General features: G+C 44.3%; 2 protein-coding genes across 2 annotated transcripts in view; one reads left to right on the top strand and one right to left on the bottom strand.

Annotated features, from left to right (window-relative positions):
* Window positions 1-21,309, top strand: part of LOC311060979 (arf-GAP with dual PH domain-containing protein 1-like) — a 314,152-nt gene that overhangs the window by 32,853 nt on the left and 259,990 nt on the right. The gene's annotated exons all lie outside the window — the stretch shown is intronic.
* shisa8b (shisa family member 8b) overlaps window positions 1-21,309 on the bottom strand; it is a gene marked incomplete at both ends in the record, with an annotated part of 36,951 nt that overhangs the window by 7,824 nt on the left and 7,818 nt on the right. The window contains one exon of the mRNA XM_084078249.1: window positions 12,205-12,329. Coding sequence (XP_083934375.1) covers window positions 12,205-12,329 — 125 coding nt within the window. The remainder of the gene's footprint in view (window positions 1-12,204; window positions 12,330-21,309) is intronic.

Here is a 21,309-nt window from a genome sequence, read left to right on the forward strand (position 1 = left end):
GCCAACCCATTTTTCGAAGCAGAGTATTCAAATTGAATGGTCAACAGTATCAAAGACGGTCACAGAGCTAAGATCAAGGGGCATTAAAATAGAACAGTCACAGGATCCCTGGCAAGTAATAAGTCATTTGTCACCTTTAAAAGAGCTGTCTCAGCGCTGTGGAATACCTGGCTGGAAGGCTGACTGAAACTCCTCAAAAACACTGTTAAAATTCATAAAATAAATCTATTGAACGGATACAATTTGTACACAGTGTATGTATGGTCATAAATAAGTATGTCTTTGTATGCTTGTGTGTCTTCATTGTGTGCTGTTGATGCTGAGACTAATATTTTAGCACAATTTAGCATACATTGCCATGCCAGCTTCACAGTGCAGTGATAGGCTATGCCTACTCAGCAACAAAAGTTACTTTTGTTTTAATTTAATTAATTATTTGTTATATATTAATTAAACAGCACTTTTGTGAATACTCCATGGTCTCACTTTGTGGTCACCACTGTAGAAAACGCAGTTTCACATTTCATCTTATCAGCAGATTTGTCTGGTCAATCTCGTTGCCTTAAGAATGCAAATGTGCAGTTTAACGATAAATAGCTCTTTGCCTCGTGAGGCTGAAGCCAGTACAATGTTGTTATTGATTTATTGGTGATAAAGGCCGCAGAGAGAAGGTGAGGATTTTAACCCTGAATTTCACTTGTGTGAAAGAGATACCCTCATGAATTTTGAGTGTCTGTATGAATTGCTAGAATGGACTTGACATGCCTACATGAATGCATGCTGAGTGTCTGTTTGTATTGCTAGGAAACCAAAAGCATAACCATATTTACAAAAAAAGCATAAAAAGAAGAGAAAGATTGCGAAACCAGTGGCACCACTCTCTGACCCCTGCCCAAATGAGGACACAGTCAGTGTCAGTAAAGTAATCCACATGAAGCAAAGAATTCTCTCTGTTCATCCTGGACTCATGTGATTACTGAAAAGTAATCAGTGCCAGAATACTCCCCCGGGCACAGCGAGCGGGCACAGCAGCTATAGTGGGGCTTCTGGACCTACTGTAGGATGGGTGTCCCGGTGCATCGATCCTGATGTGCCCATTTATAGTCCAACTATAAATTATGCAAATATCTGCGTGCATGCTTGTGTGCATGCATGTCAGTGCATCTGTTCTTCCTGCATATGAAGAACCGCCAGAACCGATCGACTTCAAACTCGGCATGCGTATTGCAGAGGACCCGAGGGAGTGCAGTGCCCAGTGTGAAGTCGGTCGGATTGACGGTTGTCTAGAACCGCCGATCCGACCGGTTTGTCCATCCAGAACCATCAATCCATATATGGGCATACCCATAAATGGGCATATCACTGCTGTCCGGCAGGAACCAGCTAACTCCAAAATGTTAATTTTTCAGGAAATGGAAAAAACACAGGTCTCCGCCAGTACTGTTCCTGATTAATCCTGTCTTACCTATTTATATTACATATTGTCACGTGTCACTTGACCAATGTTAGCTTGGCTGAGACGGACACACACACGGAGGGTAAAACTCTCCGCCACGGACGGAGACGAAAACATACTCTCCACCATACTGGCGGAGACAAAAATGGAGTTTGGAGGTTTTGTTCATCATTGATAAGAACAGCTGAATGGACCTCCAAGCTCACAATGAGGTTGGAGGTCAAAAGGGGGTGGAGCCTGGAGTCAGCAAAACCAGCTAACTCCACCCCCCTTTGCTGGAGTTAGCTGGTTTAGCAGAAAGTTTGAGGAGCCAATGGAGTTTGGTTTTGTCAGAAGCACTTTTTAATACTTTTCATTGGTTCAATATTTTTTTTACTAACACACAAAATGGAGTTAGCTGGTTCCTGCCGGACAGCAACGACATACCGATGACATCAGGGACCTCCATATTTACTGTACATATACAGTATATGTATATGTAAAATACTAGAAGTTCGGGCCGCGTAGCGGCCCGAACGTCTAGCGTGACGCGTCGTTCACTTTGCAGTGCCACCTTACAGGCACCTAAAGAGGTGACGTGCATCACCTCTGCAAGGACCCAAACCCACTTTGTGATTACTCACACCTGGCAGGTAGGATGTGATGTCATGTGATGTCATGCTGTCGTGAGATTACGTCACACTGGCGTTGTCATCGTGATGTCAGATTACGTCACACCGTCACACTGGCGTCGCATACATACTGACAACCGACATGGCGCAGGATTCAAATTGTATATATACTAGAAGTTCGGGCCGCTACGCGGCCCGAACGTCTAGCGTGACGCGTCGTTCACTTTGCAGTGCCACCTTACAGGCACCTAAAGTGGTGACGTGCATCACCTCTGCAAGGACCCAAACCCACTTTGTGATTAGGATGTGATGTCATGCTGTCGTGAGATTACGTCACACTGGCATTGTGTCCATATTCGGGACGACCGTCTCATCGTGATGTCAGATTACGTCACACTGGCGTGATGTCAGATTACGTCACACTGGCCACATACAACGTTCGTACATACTGACAACCGACATGGCGCAGGATTCAAATTGTATTCTTGCTACCATAATTGACGGCCACAGTCATGGAGTGTACACGAGTGTATGTGCTCAATTGCCAAGCAGACACATGGCCCAACTAACTCCACATTTTCCCCCAAAATTCCTCAATATTCTGCCTGTGACACCAGCTGCTTCGCATCCCATCACTGTACTTGCAGGATGTACAATTAATATCAAACGCATTATGCTCCAATACTTATGCAAATCACTTCGCCAACACAAAATTCACGTCCGGGTGTTTATTTTCACCAGCCAATCACCTTTCACGTTGCCACGTCCGTTGCCACGTCGCGCTGACGTACGCTAAACAAGCGCTGCCGTGCGCACAATGCAAACGAGCCCAAAGGCGCGCAAAAATAAGCCGACCATTGCTTAGACACAAAGTCAGACCTGGCAACGCAGCCTACGCCAATCATGTGTGAGAGATCTACAAGCTATGGGGCAGAGACGCCACCGTATCTTAGCAACAACTACAGCGCTCACTCTCATTGGTCGTGTCACGCTAAGAGCAGTCTCCAGACAATGGCATCGCAGACAGCTTGCTGTTACTGCTGTAGCCATAGATATATATAAAGGCTGTAGCCATCACAGGCAGTTGCAGCACGACGGACAGGGCGCTGTGATAGCTGCCATGTCGCTAACGCTAACGTGGTTGTCATGCCTGCAGCGGCTGTGCAATCACTTTGTCAACAATGCACGTTCGTGTGGTGAATGTCAATATTGCTGCTCAGTTCGTCCATTGTAGATGGTGTATGTTTGTGTGTGTCTTCTGGAGAACTATGTAGCTCCACAGCAACTACAGTAACTAACGTAATGGCAGGACCGCCCCGTGCAACGCATGTTAGGCTGCATTATGGTCATGTAGTAATTTCAGATAATTTCGCTCCGATTAGAGCAGTGCTTATCAACCCTTTCACGCCGCCCCCCCCCCCCCCCCCCCCCCCAAATACACGTACTTGATCTGGGACCCCCCCATTCTGTTTGACTCCGTTCCACAAGTAAATATTGTGAAAATAGCCGATCTACAAGCTCGAAACGCCTCACGTTGAGAGGCTTTGTAAGCTTGTAGATCGGCTATTTTCTACATGATTGCCTCTTTCTCACATTCTTTGCCAATGTGGCCCATGTTTTCATAGTATAGTTTGTTGACTACTTCTGTTGCAGAAATGGTCATTTCCTTTACTTTCGTTTTTTTATTGTCTCCGCCAGGCCGAAAGGCATGGCGCAAGACTATGTTTCACCCCCTGTCCGTCCGTCTGTGATAGCTAATCTCTCACATCGTTGACTTGATCGCAGCAAAATAACAGCCCGATGTGGAGAGTCAGTGAGAGCTGGATAAACAAGGTAAAATGTGTCAAAAGGAGTCTGTACGGCTGTCGATAAATGAACACATGACGTCGGTGGGAGAGGAGATATTGTGTCTTTTGGACAAACAGCAGCGTGGTGCTGATGTTTGTTGTGTGAAGCAGCTTAATGTCAGAGTGTTTGTGTTGGAGCGCCTCAGTGCGGCTGCAGAGTTCATGTGCAACCTCTTCCAGAGAGACACAGAGACACTAGAAACTCTGCTGGGGAAAAAAAAACACTGCTGGGCATTGACTTTCATATGGACATTGATCTACACACTGCAGGTATATCTGCTACACACACAACATCAAACTACACACTGCAGGTATGATGCAGCGTTTGCATTACAGCCAGCATGCCAGCGTAGTTCCCATATGGTTTCAAGGTGGGCTAAACCATATGGACCCCATGTCAGCAATGTCAGCGGCATCCACTTCAGTCCCAACTGCGATGCCCATGCAGGCTAACTAGCCATGTTTATGTGGGACCAAGGCGGGTCCTAACTGGGTTTGCCCATGCAGGCTTTAACTGGGTTCTACCTGGGCCCTAGGTGTACCCTAACCAACCACAGTGCAGTGCCCATCGCTCCAATTGTTGTGACGTCAGGGCTCTCAATACTGCACATTGGTGGAGGAGGAGGGGCCGCAGGGCGACCGCACACATCGCTGAACCAATGGTAGCCCACGGATGTTTCCTCTGGGGATTTACAATCTGCCCCTCTATGCCACATATCATCCGCACTACAGGGTCTTCACTGACCGAGCCACGGCCCCACTGACCCTCATGACGCTACGCCACTTATATGAGTTGCCAAGTGGCCGTGGGCGTGGCCGCGGGCTAGACGCGAGCCCCCGCGTAGCGGGGGCGAGCTTCTAGTATATAGAAGTTCGGGCCGCTACGCGGCCCGAACGTCTAGCGTGACGCGTCGTTCACTTTGCAGTGCCACCTTACAGGCACCTCACAGAGAGAGAGTTTTGTGCTCTCCTAAATCCACGGCAGGCTTTGAAAGTACCCACTTCAGAAAGAGGTGACGTGCATCACCTCTCCAATGACCAAAACCCACTATGGAAGCCGTCGATATAGGTAGGATGTGATGTCGTACTAGAAGTTCGGGCCGCTACGCGGCCCGAACCTCTAGCGTGACGCGTCGTTCACTTTGCAGTGCCACCTTACAGGCACCTCACAGTGTGAGAGAGAGTTTTGTGCTCTCCTAAATCCACGGCAGGCTTTGAAAGTACCCACTTCAGAAAGAGGTGACGTGCATCACCTCTCCAATGACCAAAACCCACTATGGAAGCCGTCGAACTGGTGCGATCTGACGGCATCCTAGAATTTATAGGTAGGATGTGATGTCATGCGTGATGTCATGCTGTCGTGAGATTACGTCACACTGGCGTGATGTCAGATTACGTCACACTGGCCACATACAACGTACGTACATACTGACAACCGACATGGCGCAGGATTCAAATTGTTTATATAGATAGATAAAATATATCTGATGACATAAGTGGGGCCCTCACTACGGGCGTTTTTCTGTACCTTCTGACAAGGTGCTCTGCTCTGATCACTGGGGAAAAGACTGCATCTCATTCCTTGTCTCTGCCCCACAACTCTACTGTTTTCATCTCTCTTACATACAGAGTAGACACACACACACACACACACACACACACACACACACACACGCAGGCAGGTGCGAATGTGTGTGTATGGCTCGGGTATGTCTCTGTAAATGCATGCTCTTGCTTGTTGTGTACTGTATGTATACATGTATGCCCCAGTGTGTTGTGTACAGTACTGTATACTGTACATAAAAGCCTATGCAAGTTGATAGTGTGAATTGGAGAGCTCCGTGCCATGGTGGCACATGTACATTTCTCGAACAACTACCACTGAGTAAGTGCACCTTGTGGGGTCGAGACCCTCTTGAAGCAAAGAATAAGAGAGCTAGGAACAAATGCTTAATGAGTTGCATAACATGTCCTCTGTCTCTCTCGCTCTCTGGGCATGGTGTGCACTGTGATTAAAGCAGTTGCGAATGGCAACCAGTGTATTCCCTTTTCTGCTTGGCTGTCTGTCACTGTAAGGGCCCGCAGGGCCCCAGGGGCCTGGCCCCTCTGTCTGAACATGTCTGAACATAGTAGGGTCAGGGCCTAGGGGGCCTGGCCCTTCTGTCTGAACATGTCTGAATATAGCAGGGCTGTAGCGACGAGCTTTTCACCTGAGATGGACAGTGGAGCCAGCTCTTTCTGGTGTATTATGTTAGAGAGAAGGATTGAGATACAATGATGGATATATTAATCTAGAGCAGTGGCTCCCAAATGGTGTGCAGAGGCACTGGTGTGCCATGAGACAAGTCCAGGTGTGCCTTTGGATGTTGTGACAACCACACATTATTATTGCAATATATATTACTAGACCATACCCGGTCGACGCATCCGTGGGGCGATATGCGCACATGATCTGGCAACCCGGGAGGAAGTTCGTCCCATAGCTGGGCAGCCCCGTAACCATGGCGACATTCTTTGACACAAAAGTGCTAATAAGAAGCTGAGATGTGATGAAATTGAAAAACGGGCTTCACAGTTAAGTTCAGATGGTAATGGTCAATGGCTGTGTGCAAAATCAGAGCAATTGGTCCAGCCACTGAGGAGAACCGGGTAGCTTCACCTACGCTTCACCTACTCACCTACTCAAGACGGTTACTAGAATTATAGTATGATAAGTATCAACCTATTTATATTAATTAATGTTTCAGCTCTGAATGCTTCAACTTCGGAAAAAAACGGTTTGAATTTGCCTCATGTCAAGGCAAGCGTATAGTTATGCATCTTTACTTCAAGCAGTAGATAACTGAACAGGCCTCTTTTTCTTTTGTTGTATTTGTTTTGACAAATGTCGGGCACAGAAATATTTGGGTAGAGAAGGCACTACTGTAATTGATTTTTCATAAAGAATAAGGAATTTTGGTGCTGTTGCGCCTGTTTCCACAGACAAACACATGTCTCAGAGCAGCCATGAGTTTTGTGTGTTCCAGGGAACAAATTCATATAGAAAAAAATAATGGTAAATCAAACTAAGCTTGTGGAAGCACTTGCATGAGTACCAAGTAGCATGTTTCGTGAATGAGGTCCATTGTGTGTATTTTGTACACTATCTGCTATTTTCGCTATGAATACAGCCTCTTGGATTCAACTTCAATAAAATTTCACTTGATGAGATTTGTTCTTTTGCAGATCTCTACTCATCTCATATGTGAAGGCGTTTGAGTAGGGTTGCACGATTATGGCTCAAATGATCATCCTGATTAATTGTGAATGTTGATGATTTTTCTTTGGAAAAACAAGTTTTTATAATTTGTTTAATGCCTTTGTTGCTGCGCAAATGGTATGTTATGGCCTGATAGATGGGGAGGTGGATTGTGCAATGTTCTGATTATATTAAACCAGAACACCAGGTTATATTAAAGAAGCAGTGAGAAGACAACAAGTGCAACTCATGTGAGTTAATTGCCAAGTTTCACAATTACATAATTGTGAAGCATAGAATTATGATTTATTATTATTCTCGATTAATTGTGCAGCCTACATTTAAGTGACGCTCTCCCCATGTATTTCCCCATACAGCCTTTTGTTGAACTTAGCTAGCTCAAAAAATGTCAGCAAATGTCTCTCCGATCTCCGCGGTTAGTGGGCGACGCAGGTCTCACAGGACAGTCTGCACGCTGGTGATTCTCTGCTCCACAGTATCTACAAAGATGCAGTTGGATTCTGCGACGTCGCTCAGCCGCTGAGATACGGGTGGAATCCACCTCCATGGTCTCTGGAACAGGCTCAGAGCTAGTGGTGGCTGTCGAAGGGAAGTGAGAGGGTCTCTGGCGCTCTCTGATAAGGTTATCCAGGCGGATGGCCATGGAGATGAGAGCATCCAAGGAAAGGTTCTCATGTCTGCATGCCAGCTCTGTCTGGACCTCCCTCCGTAACCCTCTTCGGAACAAGGTGCGCAGAGCTGGTTCATTCCAACCACTGGATGCGGCCATGGTGCGGAAGGAGAGAGCATATTCAGACGTGACGTAATTGAAGAAGCCGCTCACCTCCCTCCTGGCCCTCTGGTGGATGATCAAAAACAGCTCGAAACAGATTCAGGAACAAGTCGTAGGCCCCGACCTCAGGCCCTCCATTATCCCAGACAGCAGTGGCCCATTCCAAAGCCCTTCCAGTCAGGAGAGAGATGACCGTAGCCACTTTGGCGGCTTCAGATGTGGGTGCTCCAGACTGATGGGCAAAGTATAAGGAGCATTGGAGGAGGAACCCCTTGCACTTTGAAGCAGTGCCATCATACTTATCGGGAAGCGCCCACTTGGCATTAGCAGTTGGAGGAGGGGGATCAGGCTGACCAGCTGGTAGATTGACACCTGGCGCTGGTGTGGGTTGGCCGGACTGTTGAGAACCTGTCATGGTGGTGTTCAGCTTATGGAGTTCGCGAAGAACTTCATCCATGGCAGTGGCCAGTTGATTCAGCTTGTTGTTGTGTAGACCCAGGATTCGCCCCTGTTCACCAACAGCACGCTGCAAACCTGCTGCACCCTCTTCAGAGGCAGTATTCTGTAATGACATTCTTGAATGCAGGCGCAGGTTTCAAGGGTGTTTAATAAAGTCCAACAAAGGTACACGTGGGAAAGGCAACATTCAGAGAAACTATAAACAAGGGCAAACACGGACGGGACCGTGTGGAGCTGCTAGAGTCTAGAGCCAAACAATACTGCCTGCTGGTAGAGTGGAGGGGGGGTATATATAGGAGTCGACTAAGGAGGAACAGGTGTGTAAAGTTAATGGAGGCTGGAGATGAGGACCTCTGGAATGAGGGCGTGGGCGTGGTCGTGACAGAAGCCAGTAGTTCTCAAACTATGTTTGAGTTCCACATAAATCAAACGACCCGCAAATGAATATGTATTTGGCCACGGAAAATATTTTGTGCCAAGGACCCCCATACAAGACTGAAAATAGCGATGCAAGCTTGCAGATCGGCTATTTTCAAATAGCCAATCGGTTAAAGTGGTTGATTTAGCTGGGGACCCCCTGGAATATCCTCAAGGACCCCACTTTGAGAACCACTGCTATAAGGTATTTTCTGCATTAGCAGCAGCTCCAGTCATATTACATAAAGCAATGCTAGAGTGATGGCTTCTGGAGCAATTTTCATTTCAGGTCAGTAGTTTACTACAGCGGTTCAAATGTTACTTTTAGTGGGACTCATGGTGCACACATCATGCACTAATGCATGTAGGCTACATGGACACACATATTGTACACGCTGTTATCCTTAACGTCACCTGTTCCCTCTGCCGTGGCATTGTATGTGTTCATAACCATGAAGAATTATGAGAGCACTAAGACAACACATGTTTGGGTTTGTGTGTGTAAAATCACTGCAGGAGGAAAGCATTAAAGCAGAGCATGCATAGCACCTGTCATTGTCAAATAACTTGAAAGTCTGTGTGTGTGTGTGTGTGTGTGTGTGTGTGTGTGTGTGTGTGTGTGTGTGTGTGTGTGTGTGTGTGTGTGTGTGTGTGTGTGTGTGTGTGTGTGTGTGTGTGTGTGTGTCTCTCTGAGCATGTAACCATATTATATGCATGTACTGTATGTACAGTGCTGGACCGTAGATGCTCCTGTGCGTGCGTGTCACTGTGTGTATAGTTGCACACACCTGTGAGTTACAGTAGTGTAGCTATACGGTACATGTGTCTTCATTGTTAATATGGGCATTGTCATTGCCGTTTATGGGAAGGATCAAACTGATTGGTTTGATCCATATGCCACCCCACCGCTCCCATGGACTCACTAATCCTCACTTTATATGAGCCGGTAACTCGGTCTTACACATGCTATTTGACAGACTAATCCACCAGCAGAAGCATCAAAAATAACACGTTTTGCCTCTAAGACAGGGAGAGTTGGGGGGGGGGGCAAAGTATGATGGTGATAAAATGGAGTGATGGTGGTAAATATGGAGCGATAGTGATACATGTGTTTGGAAGACGTAGAACCGAATATAGTGTGTTACTTTCTATTTCATGTACCTGTTTTTTCTACTACCTTTTGAAGTGTAAAGCCATAATTTGTTGATTCTTTATTATACCTATGCTAAATAGTTTTCAATTAGTTACATTGATGCTTTAATAAGGGCAATGTAAGCTAAAGTATCCTGCTAAGAATATTTGTCTCTGGCTTGATTACTTAGTAGTAGCATCAAAAGGTACGTGTAGTTCTTTTACGGTAAATGGGTCAGTCGTTTTTTCTTTTTTTTTATAGCTTCAAGCATTTTTTCCCTCAGTGCTTAGACTGATGTTTGTGATAGAGTTCCAGACCAAAATACTTTCTCCTGTCCTTGACTGACATCAACAGCCAAGCGTAAACAGTTATATAAATCATATGATTTACCTTTTGACTCTAATGTCTGCTGACTTCCTTGAAATACCCAAGACTTTGATGCTAATGTCAGCCAAAGAGAGTGAGAAACTGCTACTCAGGTCAGCCTTTCTCAGTGTTGTCAAACGTTCCAAAGGGGAATACCAACCCCTTTCTTTCTCCCCAATTTAGTTGTTATGCCAATTGTTCCCTCCCCACTCACATTTCTGTGTGTTGTCACAGCAGTTGTATCCTATTGACTCATCTGCCAGTGAGGAGCCCCCCCACTTGGAGACGTAAAGCCTACGTCCTACTCGTCCCGCACAACACTCCCTGCTGATAGGTGCCGCGCCGGCCCGTAGGATTACATACAGCAATTGTGTTCGTATAGACACGCGACATCCACCACGGTGGATTCAAACCCCCAGCCTCCGTGGTGGTGGGCAGCTACTTTACCACTGCGCCACAGAGCGCCCATACCACCCATTTTCAACATTAAACTATGTCATTTATTTACCATACGACTGATCTGTGGAAATTTAAAAAAATTACTGCACAATAGAATATGCTCGCTTTGCAAGTAATTCTTAGTAGTTCTTAATATATATTTTGTTTCACAAGACATAGTACTTATAATAATAATACAACTCAACTGGCTGAAAATGCTGTACATCTTACATAGGAATGTTTTAGTTCTTGCAGCTTGCACCTTGTATGATTTTTCAGTAGTGAACATTTGAACTTGGAGTGGTTTTCTTTTAAATTGAGCAACGCTAGCACCTGGCATTATCCTTTCATATGCTGTTACGTATCCCAGTATTCTGTGAAACGCCACAATTATTTGTTCCTAGAACCACTCTGCCGTTTTGTTCACTATGGAAAAACCGATACAGCTCAATAATACCTATATCTGTTAACTGGTCTATCTAGAGCTCTGCTCTGCTAAGTGGTACATTTAGGGATGTCAGAGTTAGGTGACCTTCTAGCATTGCCACACACGTGCGTGCGTGCGTGCGCGCGTGCGTGCGTGTGTCACACACACACACACACACACACACACACACACACACACACACACACACACACACACACACACACACACCACCTTTATCCTACAAATGCACAACCATGCACACCCACGCCCACACACACACACACACACACACACACACACACACACACACACACACACACACACACACACACACACACACACACACACACACACACACACACACACCCACACACACCACTTTTATCCTGCAAATGCACAACCATGCACAAATCCATGTTGGCTGCAGGTTAATGTATGTAGATGTGTAGAATTGGCACGTGCCCCCAGTGGGTAAATTGCCTGCCTACATTAACATAGTAATTACTGTACTGTATATGGCTTGTGTGTGTGTCATGTGTTCTACCTACTGATGTTGATCCAATCCAATCCTCTCTCTCTCTCTCTCTCTCTCTCTCTCTCTCTCTCTCTCTCTCTCTCTCTCTCTCTCTCTCTCTCTCTCTCTCTCTCTGAGCAATGATGCACATTTGAGTGCCTGGTTCACAGTGTTGCAGTGTCCCCACTGCCAACCAACTTCCTCTTGATCTTGTACAAAGCAATATTTCATGTTCTCCCCCAGGATATCTTTTTACAAACAATATAAAAAACTCATTGAGCTAGTGAACATAATTGGTATTATATAGTAGTAGTACAACAATTTAAGGGAAGAAATGTCCCCATAATCTGCATCAATGTGAGTTTGTGTCAGTGTATTACTCCAGGAGTTTACAAATGTAACCAAATTCACACTTACCATTTGGTTACATTTGTATACTCTCAGAGTTAAATGAACACAGAAGATTTTACTGTGATTTTATAGCAATGCCTGTATTGTGAACTCACCACTTCGGCTGCGGAGCATCCGGGCTGAGTAGCCATTGGCTCTCCCTCCTGTAGGGGAGTTGGCCAAAATGACATCCACTGAGGTCATCTCCCCTCCAGGCTGCTTCAGCAGGTCAGTCAGGGTCCTGGTAGAGTTCAATACACAAAACATACAGTACAGTCAGGGAAATATTGTGATGTACCAGGCCAATTCTCCTTGAATAATATTCCCAACCTTTATTAAGGCAGGACCTACAGCACACACACACGCACACCAGTCATAATATGACATAATATTTTTACAGACACATGACAATTTATATTATGATTGCACTCATTGCAGACATAAACATACTGGTGTGTGTGTCGTATCTTTCAAGAACCACAGAATATTTATCTCCAGTATGATCGATCCCCTGATGGTTGCTAATCACGGAGGGGTTCACTGTGCTTCTGTGAGAAGAAAAAAATGTCATCGCGACCTCCCGTTTGCTTGTTATATGCCTTTGAAAATAGCATGTCTCGCCAAAAATACAAACACAGGAGCCGAGATACAGACTATTTCCCAAATACTAACCAGGAAGTGAATATACTATAGTATATTCTATAGATTGGATGCAGTGTGGAAGAATCAAACCCCAATCTCTGCGGTGGGTGAGTACAAGTTTTAGTGGCTGGCTTTGTTATGCTTCTGTACTTTATGGTAAAATTATTATGAAACAAGAGAGAAATGGAAAGTTGATGTTACTGGATTGAATTCTTGGATGAATTCTCTAAAGTTCCTTTATATTTTTACATTTGAATTGTACTGGATGTTGACGTTGTAGGCTTTTAGTTGGCACGTTTCTCCAGAGCTTGCTCAATGACAGTCGGCACAGGGGGTTTAGCTGTTGCAGAGTTGTTTTCCCCAAGATGGTCACTCGAACCACTAGCCTCCCCCTGTGCCCTATAAAATGTGGTATGATGTAGGCTAAATGAAGAATGACTGTAGGACAGGTGCATAAAGAGGACCTTCTGCAGTAGTTAGCACCACTGACAGTGTAGGAGACGTAATGTATGTTAATAATATTTTTGAATTTGCAAGTAAACATTCAACACAATATCATAAAACTAAGCTCCTCTACCTAGATTCCCAAACGCAGCATCCCTTTGAGCAGAATGTGTGTGTGTGTGTGTGTGTGTGTGTGTGTGTGTGTGTGTGTGTGTGTGTGTGTGTGTGTGTGTGTGTGTGTGTGTGTGTGTGTGTGTGTGTGTGTGTGTGTGTGTGTGTGTGTGTGTGTGTGTGTGTGTGTGTGTGTGTGTGTGTGTGGATGCTATTCCTGCTGCGAGCTGGAGTGCCACATCTGCAGATACAATACACTGCTGAAATAATTCCCATGAGCAAGTACCCAAAACTGCTCCCTGGATGCTCGGCTGTAGGCAATCATTAGCTTTGGCCTCTCGTGAAAGGATACATTTGTTTAACTGGCCTGTGTAAACTAAAGGAATAATGCAGTGAATGTTGTCCTTCTAAAGCGTCATTCAGGTCAACAGGGGTAACCCAGGCACTGAGGTAACAACAGCATCTGCTATCCTCATCATCTGAGAATACCCCTCTCATGGGAGGGCTTTTCTTGACAGCTGGAACTCCTATGCTGTAAAATGCTGAATGTTAATTTAACTCAGATTTCAATTTCACTCAGAGTAAGAGTAAGAAGTGCTGTAGCTCTTGGTGAAGACATTGTCATTTCTGATTATGTCTTGGCCAGTTCTTGCCAAGTTCTTGGGTGTTCTTATTGCTGAAAAACGTAATTGGAAAAATCATAAAATTCATCTAAAATAAAATAGCTAGGAACATTGGCATCATCAGCAAGATTAGACATGTGCTACCTACAGTAGGAGCATTATTATATCTCTGTATTACATCTTAATATATCAATTTCTTTCCTACTGCAATATAGTGTGGGCGAGTACCTATAAGACAAACCTCAATCACCTTTTTATTTTACAGAAACGATTTGTTAGAATTTCTACATTTTCCAAACCACTTGTCAGTTCTGGTCCCCTATTCCAAAATCTTGAAATACTTAATATCTATGACATCAATGTTTTCCAGATCTGTTTATTAGTTTTTCAGTTCAAAATTAATCTTCTCCCTACAAGTTTCTGTGATCTGTTTTTGCCCATTAATCAGGTACACAACTATCCTACAAGAATATCTTTTGATCTTCACATGGCTTTTTTTTTTAGGACTACACAAGGCCAATTTTCGGTTAGATACCAAGGTCCAAGCCTCCGGAACTACTTGCCAGAACACCTGAAAACATGTACATGTATACATCTGATTTCATTTAAAAAAGGACTTAAAAAACATCTTATCAAAAATATCAACCTCGTGCTGTGAGGCGTTGTGAGCTTGTAGCTATTTTCACAATGTTTGCCTCTTTCTTACGTAATATTTGACAATTTGGCCAATTTGGTATAAAAAATGTGCAGATACCCTGTATACACTTATACTGTATGTTGGTTTGTTTACTGTTGAGTGATAAAACAATGTTGCACATTAAGCTAATCATCTGGGGACCCCCCAAAATCCTCCAGTTTGGGAACCACTACTCTACTGCGCATATAAAACGCATACTGTACACGCACACAGCCATGTCCACTTAAATATTACAAACATATTCCACACATATACAGAACAGTACTGCATTTAAAGCCATCTCAGGGAACTGTGTGTGTGTGTGTGTGTGTGTGTGTGTGTGTGTGTGTGTGTGTGTGTGTGTGTGTGTGTGTGTGTGTGTGTGTGTGTGTGTGTGTGTGTGTGTGTGTGTGTGTGTGTGTGTGTGTGTGTGTGTGTGTGTGTGTGTGTGTGTGTGTGTGTGTGTGTGTGTGTGTGCGCGCGCGTGCGTGCACCTAGGCCTTTTCTGTACATTTTTGTGGGCATTTGGGTGTCTGTGTGTATACAGGACCAGGGGCAAACCCATAATGGATCTGTCATTGACTGTGTTTATGTGTGAACGTATGTGGTCAAATATGTCTCCTTTTTCAGTGCCACTGCATGGGATGGGGATCCCTCTATCTATATGTGTATCGACAGTACCGGAAAACTTTCTTTACTGCTTCTTCTTTGCTGGTGACTTTATGTCTTGTGTGTTTGTGTGAAAAATTCAGCAGCACAATTCAACAGCACATCCATTTGATAATAAACACTCATATATCATATATCACTTATATATGGGGTTTAACAAAACATTTGTTTGCAAACACACCATGTAACTCCTACACCCCCTTCCTATATAGACAATCACGCTAATCTCCACCCTCCCTCCGTGTGGTTCACAGCCCCACATCATGTTCATCACTTATTATAAACGTGGTGGCGCTGTCGTTGTTTTTGCTGAATTCAGTGTTGATGGTATTCATTCCCTTGATCAATAATTGAAGCGCTTCCTCTGTTCAGCCATCAAAACTCATTTGCATGAACATTACACTAGCTCCAACCGCCGTTGATGGTCATGCACATCGTAGAAACAGATGCAAATACAGTAAATACAACCTTTGTGAATGCGTGAACATGCACATGTGTACACATGTCATGTGCACATAAGCATGCGCACACGCACACGCACACACACACACACACACACACACACACACACACACACACACACACACACACACACACACACACACACACACACACACACACACACACACACACAACCTGAAGGAGTTGGACCAGACAGTGAAAGGGTCCCGCCATACAGTTATCTTGCCAAGTAGCGAGACCTTTCGGCCAATGTTGTGTTGCAGCGCTATAAACTGTGTAACATAGGTGTGATATGAGCGTGACTAATAGCGTCATGGATGCCAAAAAGTGCTCCCTATGGGGAGTTGTTTTGGTGTCACACATAATAAGCCTGTTTGTATATCACTATTATCACATCTGGAGTAATGTCGATCTTCTCTCCTAAAACGTACTGTTTGTACTCTCTCTCTTTCTGTCTTTAGTTTAGTTTATCTCTTTAACTCTGACTCTGTGTTGTTGGGTGCCTTGGGCCTCTGCTCAGTTTGCTGATTGGACTTCTGCAACCAAACTGCTGCTGGTGTTTACAGAGTGAGCTAAGTGTTGCAGTGAGCCTCTGCAGTATGTGAGGAAAGGCAAAAGGATGGTTTAATCACAGGCTAGGCTATGAACAGCCACTATAAATGTCCTGATCACTAAGTATCCTATATAAAAGGTAAGAGTGAGTCTTGATCTGGAATTACATGTCTACCATTTAAAAATATGATACTTTTCTCAAATTATTGCTAGTTTAAAATGATTTATGGCACTTTAAACGCTAGGCTACTCAGCAAGTATCTAGCTTATGATATGACAGCACTTTCACTGACTGGACGGATCACCATATTACAGTATAATGCAATACTTCTCAACTGTGAAGTCCCAACTCATTGTCATACTGTACGAGATAACACAATGTTCTCCTGTCGGAGTTGTTCTTAAGACTGAACTGATGAGAGTCCTGACCCAATTGGCAAAATGCACTCCTGTCTGACTCAGTATCATCACATTTCCTCTAAAGTTCAGAAATATCACCTTATCAGTTCAACAATTTATCTCCATGGCACATGTGTGTCACTGAAATTCCTGTCATCTCCCCACATTTTACTGTCGCACAGCCAGGATCGCTGCTAGAACTCGCGCCAGGGATTATAGTGATAGCAATTGAGAGACATACCGCGGAGGAGAGGATTTTGGGCAAATTATTACCCTTATAAAAAACAAGTATACTACTGATGTTGTGTTACTTGAATTCTTCATATCATTCAGCAAATAATGTAGCCATAATTTTACAAAATATAGTATATTTCCCATCACTAAATCAAGTCAAAACGCATGATACAGTAGGTAGGTGGTGCTTCAGCTCTTGCACGTGGATATGAAAACAAGACAGGATTTACAACAACGTTTTTTTCTGCTTGATGTTTATACTCTTGAACACTCAGAGACACAAAACAAAACAGTATAGTCTTATTAAATATTTGCCAGGAGCTATGACAGCAGTTCAATCACATGGGTATAAGCCTGCCTCTGCTTCCTTCCTGCATATTTTAACATACAATCTACAGTAGAAAACAAGTGCAAAGAAAAGCCATTTTGTGGGCCTTGACAGACAAGATAAACGAAATGCTTTCTACGCTGTTTTAAATCCTTTGCACTGAGCTAACAAACAATGACCCTTGACTATGTATTATTGTCGGTGTATAAATACAGCCCCTCTTGCATGCAGACTCTCATTGTGTAGACTCTTATGTAATGACACAAATGTACAAATGTGGGACTCTGTGACATCATGGCCTATAGTCTGTGCTCTCCTATCAGATTAGGGCCATAGTGAGACGGGAGTTTCCTAATGCCCTGTAACTATCAGTTTCCCCACCCTCAGCGTGCTAATTAATAACACTCACTCAGCACTAGCACGAAGGTACAGTACAGCGGCCTCTCTATACCCTCTTTCTCTCTCTGATTGTCTCCATGTCTCTTTGTGTACCTCTCACTTTATCTCTTGCTCCCAGCTATCTCATACTTGGTATTTAATATCTTCTTTGTATATTGTGCTATTGCTATAGTAGGTGTGTGTCAGGACAAAATGCCCATGCCCCCCCTATATGGACTGGACATGTCCGACAGCAGCACAAATCTGCGTATATGCCTATATGTTGACCGAACATGTCTGACGTCAGCGCAAATTGCCGTTGTTAGGCAATGGTTTCTGTTGTGTGTGATGTCAGGCCAGAGCTTGATGAGAGAGAGAGAGAGAGAGAGAGAGATGGGGGAGAAGGAGAGAGAGTGGGGAGGGAGAGAGGAGGAAGGGGGAGGAGGGGGGGGGGGGGGTGAAAAAGGGAGGGAGAGAGAAAGTGAGAGAGACTATCACCCATGCAATAACCCGGCCAATGCTGGGTACCGAAACCTGAATGCACTGATCGATGCGTCACAAAGCAATGTGTTGTCAGCGTTGGAATGTCGGGCAAGCTGATTTTCTGCTTCTAACTACTGTAGTATTGGTGCATCCCAACATACCTGTGTACAAATAAATTGAACCTTATGTTCATATGTTTTTCTTTTTTCTGTTAATATAGCTATTACGAAAAACAATTAACCAGTTGGCAAGTTTCATAGGGTGAACTGAAAATACATGATGATAAGCTTTTTTGATAGCTACCACTAGAGTTGACTTGAAGTCAACATTAGTTATTCTACACCATCGATTTACACTGTATATCCTGTCCATAATATTTTACCTGATGACAGGCAGAATGACAGGTGAGCAGACGGAAGTTAAGGGAGTTTGAGATGAGTTGTGATAACCTTATTCTGAGGACAGCCGTTAAACTCAATTAGTCACATAGACACACTTCTACACACATGCATGAACAATTGTTTACGAACTCATCATCATACATAATCATGTAAGAAGATGACAAGACACATGCCTAAATGCATGACCTTTAAAAGAATAACGGACACTGCGCACTCCATGCTTCGGAGCCCTGAATGAATCTTGATGACGTGTTACTGCCTACATTGCACAGAGACGGGTAAAAAAAAAAAAAAAGGCGGAAGGGTATGAGTTCATGAATTTCTTCAAAGACGAGAGGTCAGCAATAAAGTAAAGTGTAGGCTATTTATTGAAATAATCTCTACCCTCTCTCTCCCTCCATGCAAAGACTCACAGCAGTGACTACTTTGAATTGTTATTCTTATTAGTCATATTCATAATAATAATGGTGAATAAAAGCTAAAATCAAGTGCTTAAAAAAGGTTAATTTTGTGTTTCTGTGTTTCAAAAACGATATACATATTTGCCGTGCTGGGAAGCACTTCAAATAGAAAGCCTTTAGTTTCTATTAGCTTGGATTCCCCATCGATGATGTCACTGGTAGACAGGTTTCTGAACTGTCCACAGCCCTCCTCTGAGACACAGACTGAGTAGACAAAAATGGTGCGATATTATCATGAGCATTAGTGAGGACCAATTATATGAAGACAGGTTGAAATTGGGAATATTGTTTTGGTAAACTTTTACTTTGTATGCTGTTTGATCATCTTGCTAGACTCTCTCTCTGCTACACACACACACACACACACACACACACACACACACACACACACACACACACACACACACACACACACACACACACACACACACACACACACACACACACACACACACACACACACACACACACACACACACACACACACACACAAAACCCTTGAGTCAGTGGGCATTGACCCACATATAAGTGTGGGCACAGAGAAGCCTGGCAGGAATGAATGAGGAAGTGAAAATTAAAGGGGTGGGAAAGTTAATGGGGCTTTGGGGTGAGAGTTGTCACATCCTGTATAGACTTTGTGCTTTCACTCTGGGGAAGCGTTGCGGGAAACGGTCATGCAGATGTAAGTGCGTGCATTTACACAAACTTCCTTGCAAACTCGCACGTATGTGTATGTGAGCGTGGATGTGTGCGTGTGCGTGGATACATAGTTTGGAGTCTCGCCTCAATACCCCGATCAGGTGAGAGTTCACATAGGGCCCATAGAGCACAGTGACAGCAGAGTTCAGCACCTCGGACAGTGCCACTGCCTTGGCCTCATCATTGATGGGACATGGTATGTCCCTAATTCCATTCTCACTCAGTTTGATGTGTTGGCACCTGTGCGCTGCCTGATGGGCTGAAGGCAGCTGCACTGAATCCGTTAATCGAATTGTTTAAGGACAGAACTCTGCCTCACTGTGTAGCTGGCTCTCTGCAGAGAAGGAACTCTCCCATCGGGCGGTGAGCAAATGCGCCACTGTGTTCTCCCCTGTCGCACATTGCTAATGTTTTATTGCATTACTGATCGTAGCTTTTCTCTTTCCAATTTCAGGCAAAATAGGAGAGCGACTAAACACTGGAGAAAAAAAAGTACTATTGTTTGTTTGAAAGCACCAGTTTGGGAAGAATTATTATTTATTGACTTTGGGGAACTTCCCCTGAATAAAACGACGCTTTGCGTTTTAACTTTACTAATCTCTCAAGAACAGATTCTGCTCTGCGTTTGAATCTGTCGGGGGGGTTTGTCATATCGCGTACGCACTGGCCTACAAGTGGGCATGCCTTCAGATCAGGAAGCAGGCCGCGCTTTACCCAATCAAATGTAGTGGGTGGGATTTACATGTCTGCCGATCCTTCCCCACTAGAAACAAACCGAAACTCATTTAACAATAGCGTCCTCGGAGCAGACAAAACCACGGAAAGATATTCACATTTTAACTTGCTCTTTCATCATAGAAACAAGTGGGCTTATATCCAAAACGATCCATGTTCTCTGGGAGAAGTGGTGTTAGTGTTCCGTGTAGAAATACTGTTAGTGGGAATGAAAACATAGTCGCACCACCGTAAGTGAAAGGCTGAAGGCAGACCAAAACACAAAAAAGACACACACACACACACACACACACACACACACACACACACACACACACACACACACACACACACACACACACAGGTAAAAGGTGAGAGGAGATGGGGGGCCCTATCTTTGCCACTGCTAAAACCGCACCTGCTGCCCACTACCTGTGATTTACTGGATAAGGGAGGCTCTGGCACTGTCCCTAAACGGTATTTTGCTTTATGCCGACTCCACTATTTGCACCTGGAGGTGTGGCCATGGGTGTGTTGTTGCATTATCCCCAAAATTGCTATTTTGCCCACACACATTTGGGAAAGCGCGCCTGCAATGGATGTTTGGAGACGGCCAGGGTGCACAGTGCGGCACAACATTCAAACGCTCCCTCTCTCTACTAATTCTCCGCTCTGTTAACATTATGGGTAACCCATTCGAGTGGCAAATTAAATGTGAAACACACCACCTATTGAGAAAAATATTTTTGGAAACATATTTTTATTTAAATCAATATAGTCTTCAGTTAATTTAGGATCATACGGATTGCATTAACAGCTACAGTACATCGTTCTCCCGGACCTCGAGTGGGTGCGCTGTCTCAACTGTGGGCGTGAATTTGTAGGCGGCTGTGTGTCTCTATCTGTATGTATGTCTGTCCCCTCAAAAGTAGACCAATCACAGCT

Source organism: Gymnoscopelus microlampas, assembly GCF_963454915.1.
Source record: "Gymnoscopelus microlampas genome assembly, chromosome: 14".
In the NCBI taxonomy this organism is placed as follows: Eukaryota; Metazoa; Chordata; class Actinopteri; order Myctophiformes; family Myctophidae; genus Gymnoscopelus; species Gymnoscopelus microlampas.